General features: G+C 30.3%; 1 protein-coding gene across 7 annotated transcripts in view; it reads left to right on the plus strand.

The window, feature by feature from the left end:
* The window catches only part of LOC129799481 (protein FAM107B), a 30,034-nt gene extending 16,139 nt beyond the window's left edge, over positions 1 to 13,895 (plus strand). For 4 of the 7 annotated variants that reach the window (XM_055843385.1, XM_055843388.1, XM_055843387.1 and 1 more), the window contains 3 exons: positions 812 to 948; positions 8,234 to 8,471; positions 12,667 to 13,895. In XM_055843385.1, coding sequence (XP_055699360.1) covers positions 8,332 to 8,471; positions 12,667 to 12,940 — 414 coding nt within the window. In that variant the 5' untranslated portion in view covers positions 812 to 948; positions 8,234 to 8,331 and the 3' untranslated portion in view covers positions 12,941 to 13,895. Of the gene's footprint in view, positions 1 to 811; positions 953 to 7,924; positions 8,161 to 8,233; positions 8,472 to 12,666 lie in introns of those variants that run through there. The other 3 variants (XM_055843386.1, XM_055843382.1, XM_055843389.1) reach the window with 3 other exon arrangements.
* Positions 13,896 to 16,986: the final 3,091 nt, after the last annotated feature.

Here is a 16,986-nt window from a genome sequence, read left to right on the forward strand (position 1 = left end):
AAACGATATTTTTAGTTTTTTTTTTCTTATGGTGGTTGGCAAGAAGACCGTAAAAATTCTTAGTTATTATAATTGTGTTCTTTCATGAAACATGACCTGCAACACTTGAAAACTCATATAGCTCAGTGAAAATTGTCCGATTCTATAAATAATTTTTTAAAATGTCTTGAAATTCTATCAAAATTAACTTGCGTTTCATCAACATATTTCATGCATTGCATGTGTGGGAATTAGAAATAAAATTGCCAAAGATAAACATTCCAGCAATGCACTATATGCTATTAAATCTCTCCACAAGAAACATGTTCAATTTCAAGAGTTTCAATAATTGTCTTCGAAATAAGAGATCGACTAGTATCACATCAGATATTCTCGGCTACTCTTCCCAAGCACCCACAGTGTAATTTTTCCAATTTGATAAACTTTCCACCGTTTTGTTTGAAAATAATATAAAATGTGAGGAAACGTGAATGTTTTCAAGAGTTCGGTATCGCGCTGCCAATGCACATGTGGCAATTTAATGTTGTTAAGTTTTCATCTACAAGAAATTTCCATTGCAAACTCTATTCTTTTTTCTTTTTTCCTTTTATACTTGAATATATATATTTGCCAACAAAAGCGCATCTCATGTGCAATCTTTCCCATGCCAAATGTCTCTTTCCGGTTTTTATACATATTAGTTCCTCTGCAACATCAAATCGACTCACAGTGTAGACTCGTAGAAAGTGAAATTAATTAAAATGCAAAATGCGACAAAGTGTTTTAATATAAAATCTTTGAGTTTTGATTAGTCTTTCTCTTACATTTTCAGGAGACTGATTGACTTACATAAGGAAAGGCCTTAAGAAAATTCATTTCGGATTGGACTAACTATACAAAAGAGAAAGGGAGAGTGTGAGGAAGAGAGAAAACTAGCTGAGGGAGAATTTAATAAATTTAACCTAATTTGTGAGTAAGTTATTGAACTTTTTTATGTATTTGTGTCAAATTTGATTTTAAGCACGTGATAATTTTATACGAGACTTATATCGTAATATAGAGATATTTTATCTTAAAATTTTAATTTGTTTCATGTATAGTGTCACCTAAATTCAAAATTCACTTGACAATGATTTATTGTAATGAAAATTCATTAATGAAGTTACTTATAAAAGTTATTTCAAGTTTGGCTACATAATTAGGAAAATTATATGACTAATTAAATACTTAAAAAAATGAAATAATATTTTTAAAAAAATTATTAAAGTAGAATGGAATAAGAGAAGAATTTAAGCACAATCCAAATAAAGATTATTCATAAATTACAGTAAAAATAATTTGAAAATTGCACAACAATACGAGAACACCGCGAATTTTCTTTAGCCATTGTTTTCGGGTTTGTTACGGTTATTAACCATCTGGAAGCTCTTTGTAAACCATTTGAACAATTAACCCTAGTTTGAAATTTGATATATGTTTTTCCCGATTTTCATCGGAACCTTCAAACGCCCTGCAGTGATGTAAAAACCAATGTCATACAGGCAATGCCAGTTTTGTTGTGGTAATGTATTTTTAAAAACTTATGAAAAAATTGGATGAATAATAAAATTAAACCACTAAAAATATTTTTCTTGGATTTCGTGTATGTTTGAGAATTAATGCCAATAATATTTACGTAGAAATTTTTAATAAAAAACATTTGATTTACCTTATTGTGTTCCAAAACGATCAAAATTATTCTTTTATTTTTTAGTATATACATATCTACACTTATAACTACACTTACACCGAGAAGTGATAATTTAACTTTTTTAATCCTAGTTACTTTAATTAGGCACTCAATAAAATATAATATTTTTTAGATAGAATTCATAATTTTGTTATTTTTATGATTTTATTTCAGATCAATTCAATTCAATTAATTTATTCAAACTCCAATATTGCGACTGGCCGACCAAACTCACAAATTATTATGTACTCTTTTTCAGAATAAAGCTTTCTCTTTCTAAATTTTTAAATTTGAAAGTATTTTAAAATTCCTAGATCAGTTACGAATTTTATGTTATTCATATTTATGGTAATTTCAATTTTTTTCTAAATATAGTAAATAGGGGAGACTGGGGCAAAATTTGTCAAAACGCATATTTAATTCTTTCACGAGCTATGAGAAAACTTAAACGTTTTATAATGAGCATATTCTTATAGGAAATTTACTGCTCTACAACATTGCAGAAGACTATTTTCCTCTATCTCGAAAGAAATGTGATTTTCGAATCATTTTCTAAAAGTCGATTTTGTGGAAATTCTCAAAATTTCTGGGGCAAATTTTGTCAGTCTTCGGATAATTTGTGACGTTTTACTCTCGCAAACGTTAAAAATATCAAGTAGACATATTTTTATAGGAAATTCCTCTACAATTTTGTCGAAAATAATTTTTCTCTATCTCAACGAGAAATGTGCTTAAATTGAACTAATCCGTATTGATATTTTCTGTAAGCCAAATATTCCAAAAATAGGGCGCAAAATTTCTTTATCTTTTATTTGACATAATCCTCGAATTCCTTGAAACTTTGTAAATTTAAGAACGTTCATGAAGGCTATCTATAATAAAAATTTCAAGCCTCAGTCTCTTTTATTTTAGAAAATAGTGAATATTGAAATTTTCGTTTTGACAATTTTTGCCCCAGTTTCCCCTATGCAGTAGGGAGAGGTCGGGCTACTTTGAGCTATGGGGCTACGTTGATATATGATTTATTCGCCCATTTATAAATGAAGCTGGTCTCTACAACTATTTTATTTAGATCCACAATGTTTTGTCTATCCAAATTATATCATGTTAAAACCCAGTTTCCTTTAAAAAATATGCGTAAAAATCGTATAACAATGTAGCCCCACGGCTCAAAATAGCCGCACCTCCCCTATACGAAACTTATCATTTCTGTATTATGTTTTACATACAGGCGAGGCTATGCCAATTCAAGCAGATTTTTGCTCTTTAATGGCCTCTACACACTGGAGAAATTTATATCCACATTGATGAGTTTTTCCTACACAGACGTATGGAATTTTCTTCAATATGGACTAAATTTCCCTAGTATGTAGGGGAAGCCGGGGCAGAATTAGCCAGCTAATTAAATTTGCATTGGCCTGTGATTAAAAAAATAACTTTTTTAAATTAGATTGTTAAATATTTAGTAAAAGAGTTTATTAACTGTAAATAAATAGTAGTTTACTGTATATTCTTTTGAAGAAAACTATAACAACCCACTGACTTTCTACTGCTGGCTCACTGCCCGGGTCTCCCCTACTATGTATAGTATATTCAATCTAAATCAAGCTAGTTTCTCTTTTATATTAACTATTTGGAAATTTGCGGTATATTTCCGATATATTAATTTTTATTTTGAAGACTAATGTATACTTAAAACTATCCCACCTTCCCCTACGTCATTATTGTATCATTTAAAGATACCGAACGTCCCCTTATATCCACAAATGTAGTTATTATGTATGAAATGAATAAATAATTTTAATTCTATTACAAATAAATTTAATTGCTTGATTGTTTATAACTTGAAAAGCAATTTAAATACATTTCTAATAAAGTGGCCAAACGCCTTAGCTTCAATTCATTTTATAAAGATTAACTATTCTGGAAGAAATTGCTTATTATATTTTTAAGTTTGAAACAAAGGAAAGTATGACAAGTATGAGGGGTTTAATATTTATTTTCTGCAAACTGCTGAATTGTGCTGAAGAGTGGGAAATTTCATTTCATAAATAGGAAGTTGTGTCAATGGGAACAAAAACCAATTAGCTTATATGCGACACTTGGAAAGTACACCTTTTCAATTACACCAATAATGACAAAAGCGTGAAAATTTTACCTTCATTTCCTGTACATCTTCACTGTAGCAGACGCTAATTGAATTATTTGATAAATTCCCATTGCAATTTAGGGTGACAATGGAACTAAAAAAAATCTATGAGGAACGTCCCATACATAGCTTTATTTTTTGTGCGATTTTATGGGGAATTTGTTAAAGTATTCTTGTTATTAATTTGCGCACGTATTTATAGAACGCACTTACGCAACCGCAATCAATGAAGCGTTTTTATTTCTTATTTGTCTGCAGATTTGCTTTTATTTTTGTCACTCTGGAATATATTAACATTTTTCACACATCTGCAAATGCTAAATTGCAGTGCTGAAAAACAATTATATAACAAATAAAACAACACGGATGAGTGAATTTTACGGTGCAACGTGTAAATTAAGTGGAAAAAAAGTGCTTACACTTTATTAAAAGCGGCATTTTCATGGTGTAGCTTTTTCGTTTAAGATCATCACCTATTATATTTGCTCAATATTTTATATTTACTCTTACCCAAAAGACACAGACTGAATGGATGAATGTGAAACAATCCATTAATTCTGTGTCACAGACATTCCAATAATTGTAGTGTTGAAAACTATGACACACTTCAATTTATTAATGTATTTTTATTTAAATTTTACTCTCTTCCAAAATCGAAATAGCAATGTTTAATGAAATTTCTAAAGTACACACAATTGTATTTGCTGAATTATTTGACAAAAAAAAATTAAGAGTTAAGTTCCGTCTTCCATCTTATAACATCTTTAGTAATCGGATTGGAATATCTCTTTTTTGTATGACATTTTGCCACAATAAATTTATGAAGATATTCTCAATGTGATGAGTGGTGTTATTAGAAAAGAGTTTATATTTCATCATGATGTAATTATGAATGACGTGAGACATTAATTATATCATGTCACTGCTCAATATTTCATACATAAATGTGTGTATTTAACTTGATGAATATGAAATAAAACAATTGAACTATTTATAGTTATTTTCCTGTAATGTTCAACAAATAAATATTAAGATCTTTTTTTTAAGAGCTGACAGCTGACCCACTAAAATTTTGTAGTTGTATACATATCTCCCCTTATCATTTCGATATAGGGGAAGTGCTCATAATTTTGGACAGTCTGCTTATAAGCATCGAAGTCCCAAGTTTGAAGTGCGATATTTTCTATACTAATTGACATTTCTTGTTACTCTCTTTTCAGAAGGGTTGTTTAGAAACTTAGCAAACTATTTATCGTCTTATTTTTATTAAAATTAGTTTTAATACGTTTAAAAATGAATTGATAAGTAGAGGTGACCTTGGCTCTTATTTTGGACAACTTGTTTATTAATTTGTCCAACTTGACTGTAAATTTGGACAGCTAATCCGCCTCAATAGGATGCCCATTGTTCTTCATTTGATGAACCAATCTTACCAAGTCCTCTTCCTGTTCATGTAAGGGAAACGTAGAATGTCACAAGAAACCCGGAAACTTTCCATATCATTCATTAAAGTGAGTTGATTTCGGTACTCCAAGTACGTGCGGATTCGCTTATTCCCTGACCTTTCCGGGAGCCTTTCAAAGCATTTCTCGCTACATCTCTTTCGTAGAGATGATGCTCCTTTGTTTCTCCAGGTATTTGTCCAACCTAGTCATCACAAAAGCTAAAACTTCACGAAATTTCGTGAGAAAAACACCTGTCCAAAATAAGAATCATCACCTCACTGGTAAATGTCTTAAAAAATTTCCCATTTTTCACACGAAAAATATAATTCACAAGGCAAATCTCACTTCAGGTCAAATGTACAAATCATCAGTAACGTGAATCAACACAATATTCAATGAATATTCAATAATATCACTCAAAAACAGCGAACAAACTTTGTTAGTACTTCACCAAAACTAAATAAGACTGAAGTAAGCCACGAAGTTCTGTCATATTTCTCGTAAGCAATTGCTCACACTGAATTTTCAACAAAGCAATTTCAACTCAAATCATATTCAAATTTTAACGTATTTAGTGTTAAAATCTTCCAAAAAGAACAAATATTTAGATAGAATTCATTATTCATCAAATATTGGAATAAAAATCCATCATTTTAATCAATTTATTTTTAGTGTCCAATGTTATCCTCAAAGTGTCCAAAATAAAAAACTGGACAAAATTATAAGCATTTCCCCTATTTATTCTTTTGAATACGAACAGATGAATTGGTTTAGAGATAGTTTTTATTGATGATTTTTTAATTAATTTAATCTTTATATCACTCATATACAATAGAAGACGTTTTAAAATGATAAGAATTCTTAAAAAAAATCAGCCCACCAAGATCGAATCCAATTAAATTGATAAAACCGGAAGTTCACTGACACTTTAGCCTTTAACGAATAAAGCAATTTTCTTAAACTGATGTAATCATAAATTCATAATGTAAAATAAATTCACAAATTATATTACAAATTTAAGTTACATTTTGTATTTTTAATTCAGTATTCGAATTATATCTTTTTCTTTTTTCAAAATCCAAAATTGTAAAGATTTTTAAAATTTATGTTTTACTAGATAATTATGTGGAAATTCTCATTTTTTGTAATTTTTACAAATTTGCTATTACACTAAAATTATAAACTTAAGTCCCAGGTGGATTGACACTTATGAGAATCAAGTAAAAAAAAATTATGCAAACTCCCTTTGATATCCTAAACTTTTAGCATATAATAGGGTAAAGTGGTACAAGTTGGACAATGGTACAAGTTGGACAGGGCTTTTTTTCTTGATAAATTTAGTACTTCATTTTTATTTGTATGTTTTTAATGCTTTAGTTTTATAATTTGGTTCCTTGTGCTTAAAAACAAATTTTGTACTGTGTTTATCAAAAAAAAAATCCATGTCCAACTTGTATCACTTTACCCTAGTTGTGCAAATCCTTTACCATAAAATTTTACGGACTAAACATTCTCAAGGACTAGTCTGAGTATTTTTTGGGCTGTATTGAATGTCTTACGCATATTTTTATTTAACGAATTAATAATTAAAACTTGCCAAACAAGTTGTTAATAAATTCTCCAATTATGTAAATAAAAGAAGCGCCATACCAAAATATTTTATTGCTCGAAGTCAAAGAAAAAGAAGAAAAAATGTAAAGTCATTAATGCGATTTTCATACTCAAAATTGTTTTCCGTACTTAACTTGAAAATAACTCAAATTTTTAGATTTTGCAATTGTTTAAAAAAAAAAAACATTCTTTTTTTTGTAGATTTCTTAACAGATTATTTTGGCGTAGATGTAAGTTATATTTAGGTGACCTTGAAAAACGGAACATTTTTTAGGTATGGGTGCCAATCATCCGATCATAGAGACTGATCGGCGCCGATTAAGCGCTACTTAAGTCCTTAAGTAATCCTTGTCTTCTTCCCTTTCTTTATTATACGAAATGCTTCACAATCTTTTTCTTCAATTTTTTAAGATTATTTAATATTTCTTAAACACTTTTACAAAATGATTCGTTACTTATTGCTAATTTTTTTTTGTCATTAGTTTAAATCAATCAAAAAACCATATATTCTTAATATGGAATTTTTTGAGAGATCTTTTTTATACTCTTTGTATTCCTACAGGTCGCCTTGTCTTAATTAAGTCACACTTTTTTTTTTGCTTTTAAGTGTGATCATGAACAAACTTAAAAACTAACGACGAGAAATCAAAGAGGTTTCAAGATCATAGAGCGTTTCACAAAGTGTTTTCCACTTCGACCTAAGTCTTTCCTATGATATATGACTACAATAAATTTGCATTAATTTGATATTTTCTTTAAACCTAATGCAACATTAAAGTCAATTTATAATTTTTAATATCTCACCTCCAAAGGTGAAATCATGTAATTTCTCGATGATATATCTTGTTTATAATTATGTGAACATTGCATTGAATAATGTATATTTGAAGTTTTTACACAAAATTCATTTGGATCTTTTATAGGAAAAACATAATCTATTGAGAAATTCAATTTCTGGTGAATATGAAGTTTTTATTAAAAATTGAAGGAAATCATTTATTTTTAGACCTAATTGATTCCATCACTGACATGAAAAAGAGAAGACCCTGAGTTGAGCACTTGCGCAATTTCCAGCAGTGCCTGACCAACTTTTCACTCATCTAGAGCGTTTCCACTCAGGAAAAATGATCAAAAATTGCCCTATTACAGTGTGCACGTGTTCTAACTTAATTTACTCAATTTGATGCGGTGTGAAATTATGGAAAAGTCCCAGTATTTGCGAGACACAATAAAATTGTTTGAATCCAGTAAAGTTGTGGCCTTACAGAAACAATGAAAAAAAAACTTATCTCGTAAATCTGTTTTGTTTTTGTCTTGCAGAAAATCCTCCTGGAAACTTGGACAGACAGTATTCGCCTCGAACGACTGCTTCCACTGGACATATCAGTAGAGAACGACAGGAGATTTTCTATGAGAAAATGATGCCACCACTTCAATCGCCATCCGGAGTCATAACAGACTCCCAGGGTCTCATTGTGCCAAAGAAGCTCGTGAATCCATGCTTAGAATCATCGGATCGACAGAACTTGCACAGAGAATTGCTATTTAATCAGAAAATGTAAGTTTCATAATTTTTGTTGCAGGTGTAATTTTCTTTTAAAGAAAAAGAATATTTTTAAATTCTTATAGAACCATAGTCTTGTAAATTAAGTTTAGTTCCCCTAAGCATAGATACATGATATTACAAATTGATACAAAATGCACAAGATGATAAAAGAAATTGCAAGTTTAACTTTAAATGCGTGCAAATTCGAAATTTAAGGATTACAAGGGTTTTAAAGGTTTTAAAGCATAAAAAGAATATTTTCCCGCTTGTTTTTACAACATTTATAGAATTTTTGAAATTTTCTTTTTAAAAAAATTATATTCATTGGTTTGCACTTCATTTTCGAAACCTGGGTTAAAAATAAATTATACTTCAAGTTGTCATCAGGAATTCATCGGAAATCAAAAAAACAAGTGTTTTTTGTAAATAAATAACTCTTATTAACCGAAAAAAAAAATAATCGAAAATATCGATTTTTCATCACAAATATACAAAGTTAATTTTTGGTGGATTCTCTGGTCAATTCTTTGTAGAAAAAGCATGTCATATTTCAATTCGTTTTTGAAAAATAATTTTAAAAAAATTACTTTTCAATTAGTTTTTCACAATTATTTCATTTCGATATTGATTTGAATCAGAAACTTCGAGAAAATATTCTTGGCGCTGCTGTACTACATATATCAGTTAAAAAAAATAAAAAATAAAATTAGTAATTGCTGTTCATAATATGTCTTTAACTTTTTCTAAACATAAATGTTCTTTTCTTTAGATGAATATAAAAAATTGATAATTTAAGTAAAACGTCCAGCCAATTGCTAAAAGTTACAATTACTGCATCAAAAATTTGAAAACTGTGAAACTCCAGAAAAATTTTAAGAAATAGAGCTCAAAACTTGTAAAATTATTAGACTAAATACAGTTTCCTAAAGTTAAAATAATTATTGTTAGGTATTTTGTTAAGAAGAATAATAATAAAAATTTCAAATTTATCAAATTTAAACTCTGCAAATATTATGGGTATTTTTATATACGTTCTGTTACGTAAATCGTAATTTGTATATGATTTTACGACGTTACTCCGTTATCCAATCTGGCCTCTAAAGATCAGGAAAACTAGAATTAAATATGATGTTTAATATATCCTAAAATTGACAACGAATTCATTTTCAATAGATTTCAATTATTTTGGATGCACTCACTAATGCATAAACTTTTTTATAAAAGCGTAATAAAAATTTAAATTTTCTGTGAGCATAATATTATAGGTGAAATTCTTAACAATCTCATCTACTAAATATAATCCTAACAAAATTTCATGTCCTCTGATCGGGCCCAAATTTTGCCAAAATGTGTTTCGCCATCACGAATATATATGTTGCTAAAAATTTTCTCGGTCACTCGTCCGGACTTTCGGGCTTTCACATACATATAATCTTTCGGAAAAGGTTATATATCGGGTACAAATTTCAAATTGTTGCATTGACCCCCTATCCTCCACCTCTCCTTCCGCCATTTTGAAGACTCCTCTATTTTGTTTTCTCAATAGCTCCCTCTAAAGATCGGGCTCGAACTTTAGTATGTTATAGCTCAGCCTTAGTGCTTTCAATCAGTACCAAACTTAAGGTCCCCTGACACCCTGATCCGGGCTGTAGGGGTCCAAAAAAAATCATTAAATGGTCATGCCTCCGATTTTATTTGTCAGAATTTTAAAAACGTGGGCGTTTTGAAAAACTCTCATGAAATGCCACTATCTTTTCACCATGAAAAGTTTGTAAAACCACCGCTAGGGGCGTTGTTATTAAAACGAATTTTTTTCAATTTTCTAAGTTAAATAATTCAAAAATTGCATTGTGCATCGGGCTCAAATTTAAGCATGTTTTAGCTGTACATTATACCTATCAAACAAAAAAAAACTTAAGTCGCTCAAAAACTCCAGACCCGAGCTGTAAGGAGTTAAAGTTCGAAAATTAATCGGCCTGTGTCTCCCGTTCTAATTAACATTTTGACCTATTTTTTTAAATTTCTTCTTTTTTATTTGTGCACCTTAATGATAGCGTCAAAATTCAAACACATTTTTCTCAAAAACGCCATTGTGCAAGTTGATCAAATTTTAGAGTGTTGTCTAGGCTATGAAGTTTCCAAAAAAAAGCGTGGATTGGCTGTGGTTATTATAAACCGCCATATCTTCGGATTTATTTGACGGAATTTAACGAGTAAGGGCGCAAATGAAAGATCTCACAAAGCGGTACAACTTTCTAGAATATTTTAACTTCGTATAATTAGTTTTTAAAAAGAAATCTCAATTTTCAAGTTTTTCCTTATTCTTTGCTCGATTTTTTTTTAATTTGAACAATTTGAAAAGTTTCATAAAGCCTATGGAATAAAAAAAAACTTTAGGTCTATTATCTTTTTGAAATTTTAGATTTCTGATTTTATCGACTATAAAAGAAAAAGCTTTAAGCATTTGAGAAATTATACTATTATTCTTATGATAGGGGAGACTGGGGCAAAAAGTCACAAAACGGATATTTTATTTTTTTTACAAGCTACTCGAGCGCTTCAGAAATTTCTAATTAGCGCAGTTTTATAGGAAATTTACCGCTCTACAACTTTGTGAAAGTAATTTTCCTCTATTTTGTAAGGAAATACGTTTATCGAGCCGATTTCTAAAAAATAATTTTCTGATCATTCTCAAAAATGCTGGGGCAAATAGTACCAGACATTGGGTATTATCATATTTTAATTCGCTTCATTACGTGCTTCCGTAAATTGAAAAAAATAAGTAGAGGAAATATTTTCATAGAAAATTTATTCATCTACACCATCTACATCTTTGTAAAACACCGTTTTCTCGGCTAGAAAAACGAGAAAACGAAAAAAGCGCTTTTCAAGCTACAGTAGAGTTCCTCAAATTTGAACAATTGGGGGGTATAGATGACATTTCTTACTCCTCAAATTTGAACAATATTTTCAAAAACATAACGGAAATCATGTAAAATTCACTTTTCCTAAATTAAGATGAACAATTTTAGAGAATATATAAATGTAATATATTGTGAAATAGATGGAATTTGTTGCGGAAGTTAATATAATACCATAATATTGAGGAAACATCAAAGAAAAATGGCACTCTACGCAAAACTTTCTTCACATAACCTCAAATTTTACATTTTGAACTCAACCCTCGTTCAAATTTGAGGAGTTCAAATTTGAGGAACTCTACTGTATTTTAGAAAAAACACACAAAAGACTGCAATCGTTTGACCAATGCAAACAACAATGCGACGAGACATGATAATGACGTTTCTTTTCGCCGTGAGACATCAAAAATTGCTTCACTTTTTGTTACTTTTTGCTCTATATCTTTTGTTACTTTTTACCCATGGCCATTTTTAATAAAAGTATTTCCGGAGAAAAGGACCTTTTTGAAATTCTAAAATAGATACCGGATTCGTATTTAGAGAATCCAAATTATTTAAGAAATATTCACCAGTGCATCAATTTTGAAAAATAAGTAGGTAATAATTGTTATCTTCTGCAAGGAAAATATTTGAAAAATAGAACTAAAAATTTCGATATTTTTTATTTTCTAAATTCCTTCTTTGAATTCTAAGAAACTTACGACATTGAAGAAGGTCTATGGAAGCTATCTATAGAAAAAAATTTGAGCCGCTATCTTTTTTACCTTGGAAGATATTGAATTTTGAAGTTTTCGATTTGTGACTTTTTGCCCCAGTCTCCCCTACCTTTGTTTAATTCTTGTACAGGGGGAAGTCCTTTAGCACCTTTGAAATTGGACTTTTTTCTCCTATTTTTAAATGGAACTAAACCTTATCATAATACAATTTAGTTTCTTAATTCTTTTGTGGATCTAAATTATATCAACATTCAGTTCCATTTAAAAGTAGGAGAAAATATGCCCAATTTGAAAAGTACCCCAATTCAAAGGTGCTCCACTTTCCTCTATCTGGAAATAGGAACTTTGATAATCTAGCAAATTTAACGAATAAGTAAATTCTTATTTGTATGTTACCTAAATGATTTTTTTATTAAGTTTTAGGAGATTTATTTAAATCTAAATTAGTTTGTTCCAAATTAAAGATTTTACCCTATATTATTGACTTTTCCTCTTCCAATCACACGGATTTCTCCGTAATTTCTTTCAAGAGAAAGTCTACTTATTGTATCCCTGTTTTTTCGTCTTTAGAGGAAGAAGTGTCCTGAATCAGAAGTCAGAGCTGCAGAGAGTGCTGGAAAAGCAAAAGGAACGCCAATTCATTGCCGTGCAGCAACAGCAACTGAACAAACAGGAGACAGGATTGAGTGGCGAATTGGGCCGTGTTATAATGCAACGTGCTCAACGGCTGGAAACACTACAAAATGCCACCTCCATGACCGAAGAGGAAGATTTAAAACGCATTAATCCTGAATATGTGAATGCCAGAGCCAAATTGAAAGCCACCAGCTTCGATGGGAAATAGAGAATGAGAGAGGAGCTATAAGAACTTGACTTTGATCGATGGGGAAAAGTACTTTTTTTTCCTCAAACGATTGATATTGCAATTATTTTAAGATTTTGTAACCAACATCTTTATTTCAAATTTAGTGACAGAATCTCTAAAAAAAAATGTGCGTTTCTTTGCGATGTATCTTTAATGTTTAAGTTATGATAATAATTGTATTGTGTATACAAAATGCTTTAAATTAACTACGATTATGAACCAAGTATATTATTTTTTCTAAGTGATTTTGGCACGAATGAGTGCGCTTTAAAACATTTAAAATAATTTTTAGAATAATTTGGTATCCTGGCATTAAAGTGAAATACAATGAAAATAAAATAAACTTAGGTACATCATTATAAAGATTATAAACATTGTCGCAGAAAGCAAAAGTAAGAGAATATTACTTCAAAACCAGAATATTATTGTTAATCTACCAGAAAATATTCCTTTGCAAAAGTGTATTCATCAAAATTTATAGAGTTCTTGCAATGTATTTTCCTATATAGAATAGTACAAACAAAATCCTCGAAAATTTAGTCAAGTTATTGGGATTACTGCTGGAATGGAAAAGGAGAAAGAAGAAAATTAGTCTCGTAGAGAAATCAATATTAGAAGAGAGATATTTTTGTATCACCTATAAAAGCAAAAGATGATGGAAAAAAAACTGTTTAGTAGGTAGATAAATGTAAAAGTTCCTCTCACATCTCCTACCCGAGATTTGTGGGAGAAAAGTATTTTTTCACAATTATACTTACAATTCACTCTTCAAACCCCAATTGCATATAACTTTAATGGACTTAAAAATTTGATGAGGAGCTTGAAAAAAAAATCGAAGGACATGTGAATCAGTTTATTGAAATGATGTGCATATACCACAAGTATTTTGTGTAATAACAGGATATACTAATGTAATTAAAAGGATAAATCTCAATTGAATTTCTTTTCATTATTCTAAAATTCTACTCAAAAAGCGGAAATTTTGTCTGGTACCGGACTAGAGTTCAAAAGATTTGAGATATCGTCTACAAATCTTCGATGACCCATTCATCCATCATTTAATGAAGTGGTCTGCCTTTCCTCGCCCCTTCCCTGCTCCATAAACTTTGCCCCTTTTTATTGTGGGGCAGAATTAGCCCCACAAAAACACAAAAATCTCCAAACCCAAGGAAACCCAAAAATCACTGACACACTCGATTAAGTTTTCAAAAATGTAGGATAAGTGTACCAAATTTCGGCATAGTTGCATGCAAGTGCCAAAGTCTCAACTTTGCAATGTAATATTTTTAATAAAAATTGATTTTTTATTCCTTCTTTTGAAAGAGTGTTGCTTGCAACCTTGTAAACCGTTTATCATCTTTATATACTCTAAAATCATTCTTAATACATTTTAAAATGAATAAAAATGTAGACATAGCTTTGGTGCCTTATTTCGGCCACCTTCATTCTCATAGTTCTTTGCCCTTAGGGAATTCTTTTAATGTCTTTTTCACATCATCTCGTTTGTCGAAGCTACAATTTTTGTTATTCTTTTGCATTGTATAATCTCAAGAGTATGTAAAAACTAAAAATTCATGGAAATTTGAGGAACAAAAAAGGTGGCCGGAATTACAAGCTGGCCGGAATTTGGCACACTTACCTTATACTGAGAAAAATTGTGCAGGATGATTTTAAATAAAAACTTCTTCCCCAACCACTGCACTGATGAAAACAAGGATCTTATCGAAAGCTCTGGTAGAAGAGTTGAGTTTTTGAACCTGGGTTGAGAACTCCACCAATTGTGTTGCCGCATCCGGACGGAGATTCTCTCCGAATTCTATTGTTACATCAACGGCAATTTATTTCTTATAAAGTTCTCTCCACTGACACTGAAAAATTACATACGCACAGAAGATGTTTTGCAATAAGTTACAGTAACGCCGTTATGTATGCAAAATATTTTTAACGCTAATTTTTCAGACTAATTTTACCGCCAACGGTTCATAAGAAATGCATTTGAAATTTACCGAGTGAAAAAAATTTGCATACATTTAGGAGATTTTCAAAAGGTATTTTATAAATGAACTCCTAATAATTGGCAATTCATATCAAATTCTTTCAATCCTCCGTTTTCATTTAAGCCGGAACTCCCTGTATCGCAGTCAATCTTGCAGACAATATACTTGAATGATATTCTCTAAACAGGTATGCAAGACTTTTGATGACTAGCAAGGATGCTTTATAGAATATAGAGTTTAAAAAAGAAAAAAAGTAGGGTAGACCGGAGCAAAATTTCCTCAGCAAATAAAAGTTTTCTTTTCTTATAATTTTTGTAAAACATATTTGAATCAGACTGATAAAAATTTCAATGAACAGGTAGGGAGATAATTTCTCTATAGTAGATTGCTCAATATTCTTTCTAAAGAAAACTGTAACGCAATTATAATATATATATATATATATATATATATAAGTAATTGTAACTCAATGTCAAATTATACCCCTTCCTGACTAATTCCGCCCCGGTCTCCCCTTTGGTGATTAATTCACTCCCCTAGCAAAACGGAGCCGAATTTGTCACTCTATATATATTCACTGATCCCAAAGTTTTCCTTACTTTCTTGTAATTTTTTTAAATAAAAAATTAAAGCCTCTCAGAGCACCTATGTAGGGGAGAGCCGGTATATTACAGAAACTTTTTTAGGTTTTAACTTTAAGGCATTATTTCCAAAACTCAAAAAGGTTATCTTGAAATTTGGAATAGCGCCTGGTATACTCGGTAATAGGGGAAAGTGGGGCACTTTTGAAAGTTGGGCACCTTTGGAATTGAAATTTTACACCTATGTTTAAGTGGAACTGAACCATATCATAATGTAATTTATCTTCTCAATTTGTGCACCTAAATTATATCACGATAAAGTTCAATTTTATTTAAAAATAGGTGAAAAATCTCAATTTTGAAGGTGCCCTACTTCTCCCTATAGATTTTATTTAAATAACTCAATTAGTGTTTCTGGCACATTTATTTAAAACTACTGTATGTCACTGTGTTACCGCACTACGGATGAATGAAACAAATCGTAAAAGATATCAACTCAGATCTTCGGTGATCCCTTACTCAAAGACCTATCTAAAATATTTTTACTAATATTTTGTAAGGTTTGTACACTGAGAGAAATCCGAAAAAGTTAAAATAACATTCCGGAAATGTTAATTTTACCCTGCAGTATTGATCCAAAATAGGTGTAAATATTACCCGTTTTAGGTGTATTTGGGGTTAAAGTTACCCTTTTTCATGTTAATTTTACCCTTAAAAAGGTGTAAAATTAACATTAAAATATGTTGATATATTTTTACACCTAAAAAGTGTTAAAGCTATGAGGAAAAAAGTTAATTGCACCCTCTTTTTCTCAGTGTAAGTAGTCCGCTCAAACATTTCGTTCAATGACCGGAAAATTTGGGAGCTTGAATTATTTGATGTGAACTTTAAACCAACAACTTATAGAGGCGGTTTTATTTCTCAATCGATTTGGTCAAAGTTGGAATTAAATGAAAGGTTTTGAAGTTTTCTATCTGAAAGCGTATAGGTCACATCACATTAATGGATCCGTAAAGTCTCATATTCTCACATTTTTCTTTCTTCGTTGTTTCTAAGGTTTCTAACGGCGTTATCACACTTACACATTAAAATTTTAATGTGATTCACATTAATTGTCGCTTATGAGCGTCCAAATATGTATTTTCCCAAGAAACAATTTTTTCTTAATATAGTCTTATAGAATTCCTTAAGTAAGGCACTATAGAACAAAACATCTTTTTATTTACTTATAGCGCTCTTGGTTCCATCACTGAGATTACTATAAGTAAAGTGGCGCACTCTTAAGGATCTTAAGAGCTTCTATAGGAATTTCAACAGAAAATTCGCACTTAAAGTCTTTTAAAAGTGCACTAAAAGACTTGTTTAATACTTGGTTCTATAAGGCAGCTATTTTGCTTCTTGGGTTGTGTCTTTGAGTCACTTAATATTTGGGGTTTTTCTATTTATT

This window comes from Phlebotomus papatasi, chromosome 1, assembly GCF_024763615.1.
Source record: "Phlebotomus papatasi isolate M1 chromosome 1, Ppap_2.1, whole genome shotgun sequence".
Classification (NCBI taxonomy): Eukaryota; Metazoa; Arthropoda; class Insecta; order Diptera; family Psychodidae; genus Phlebotomus; species Phlebotomus papatasi.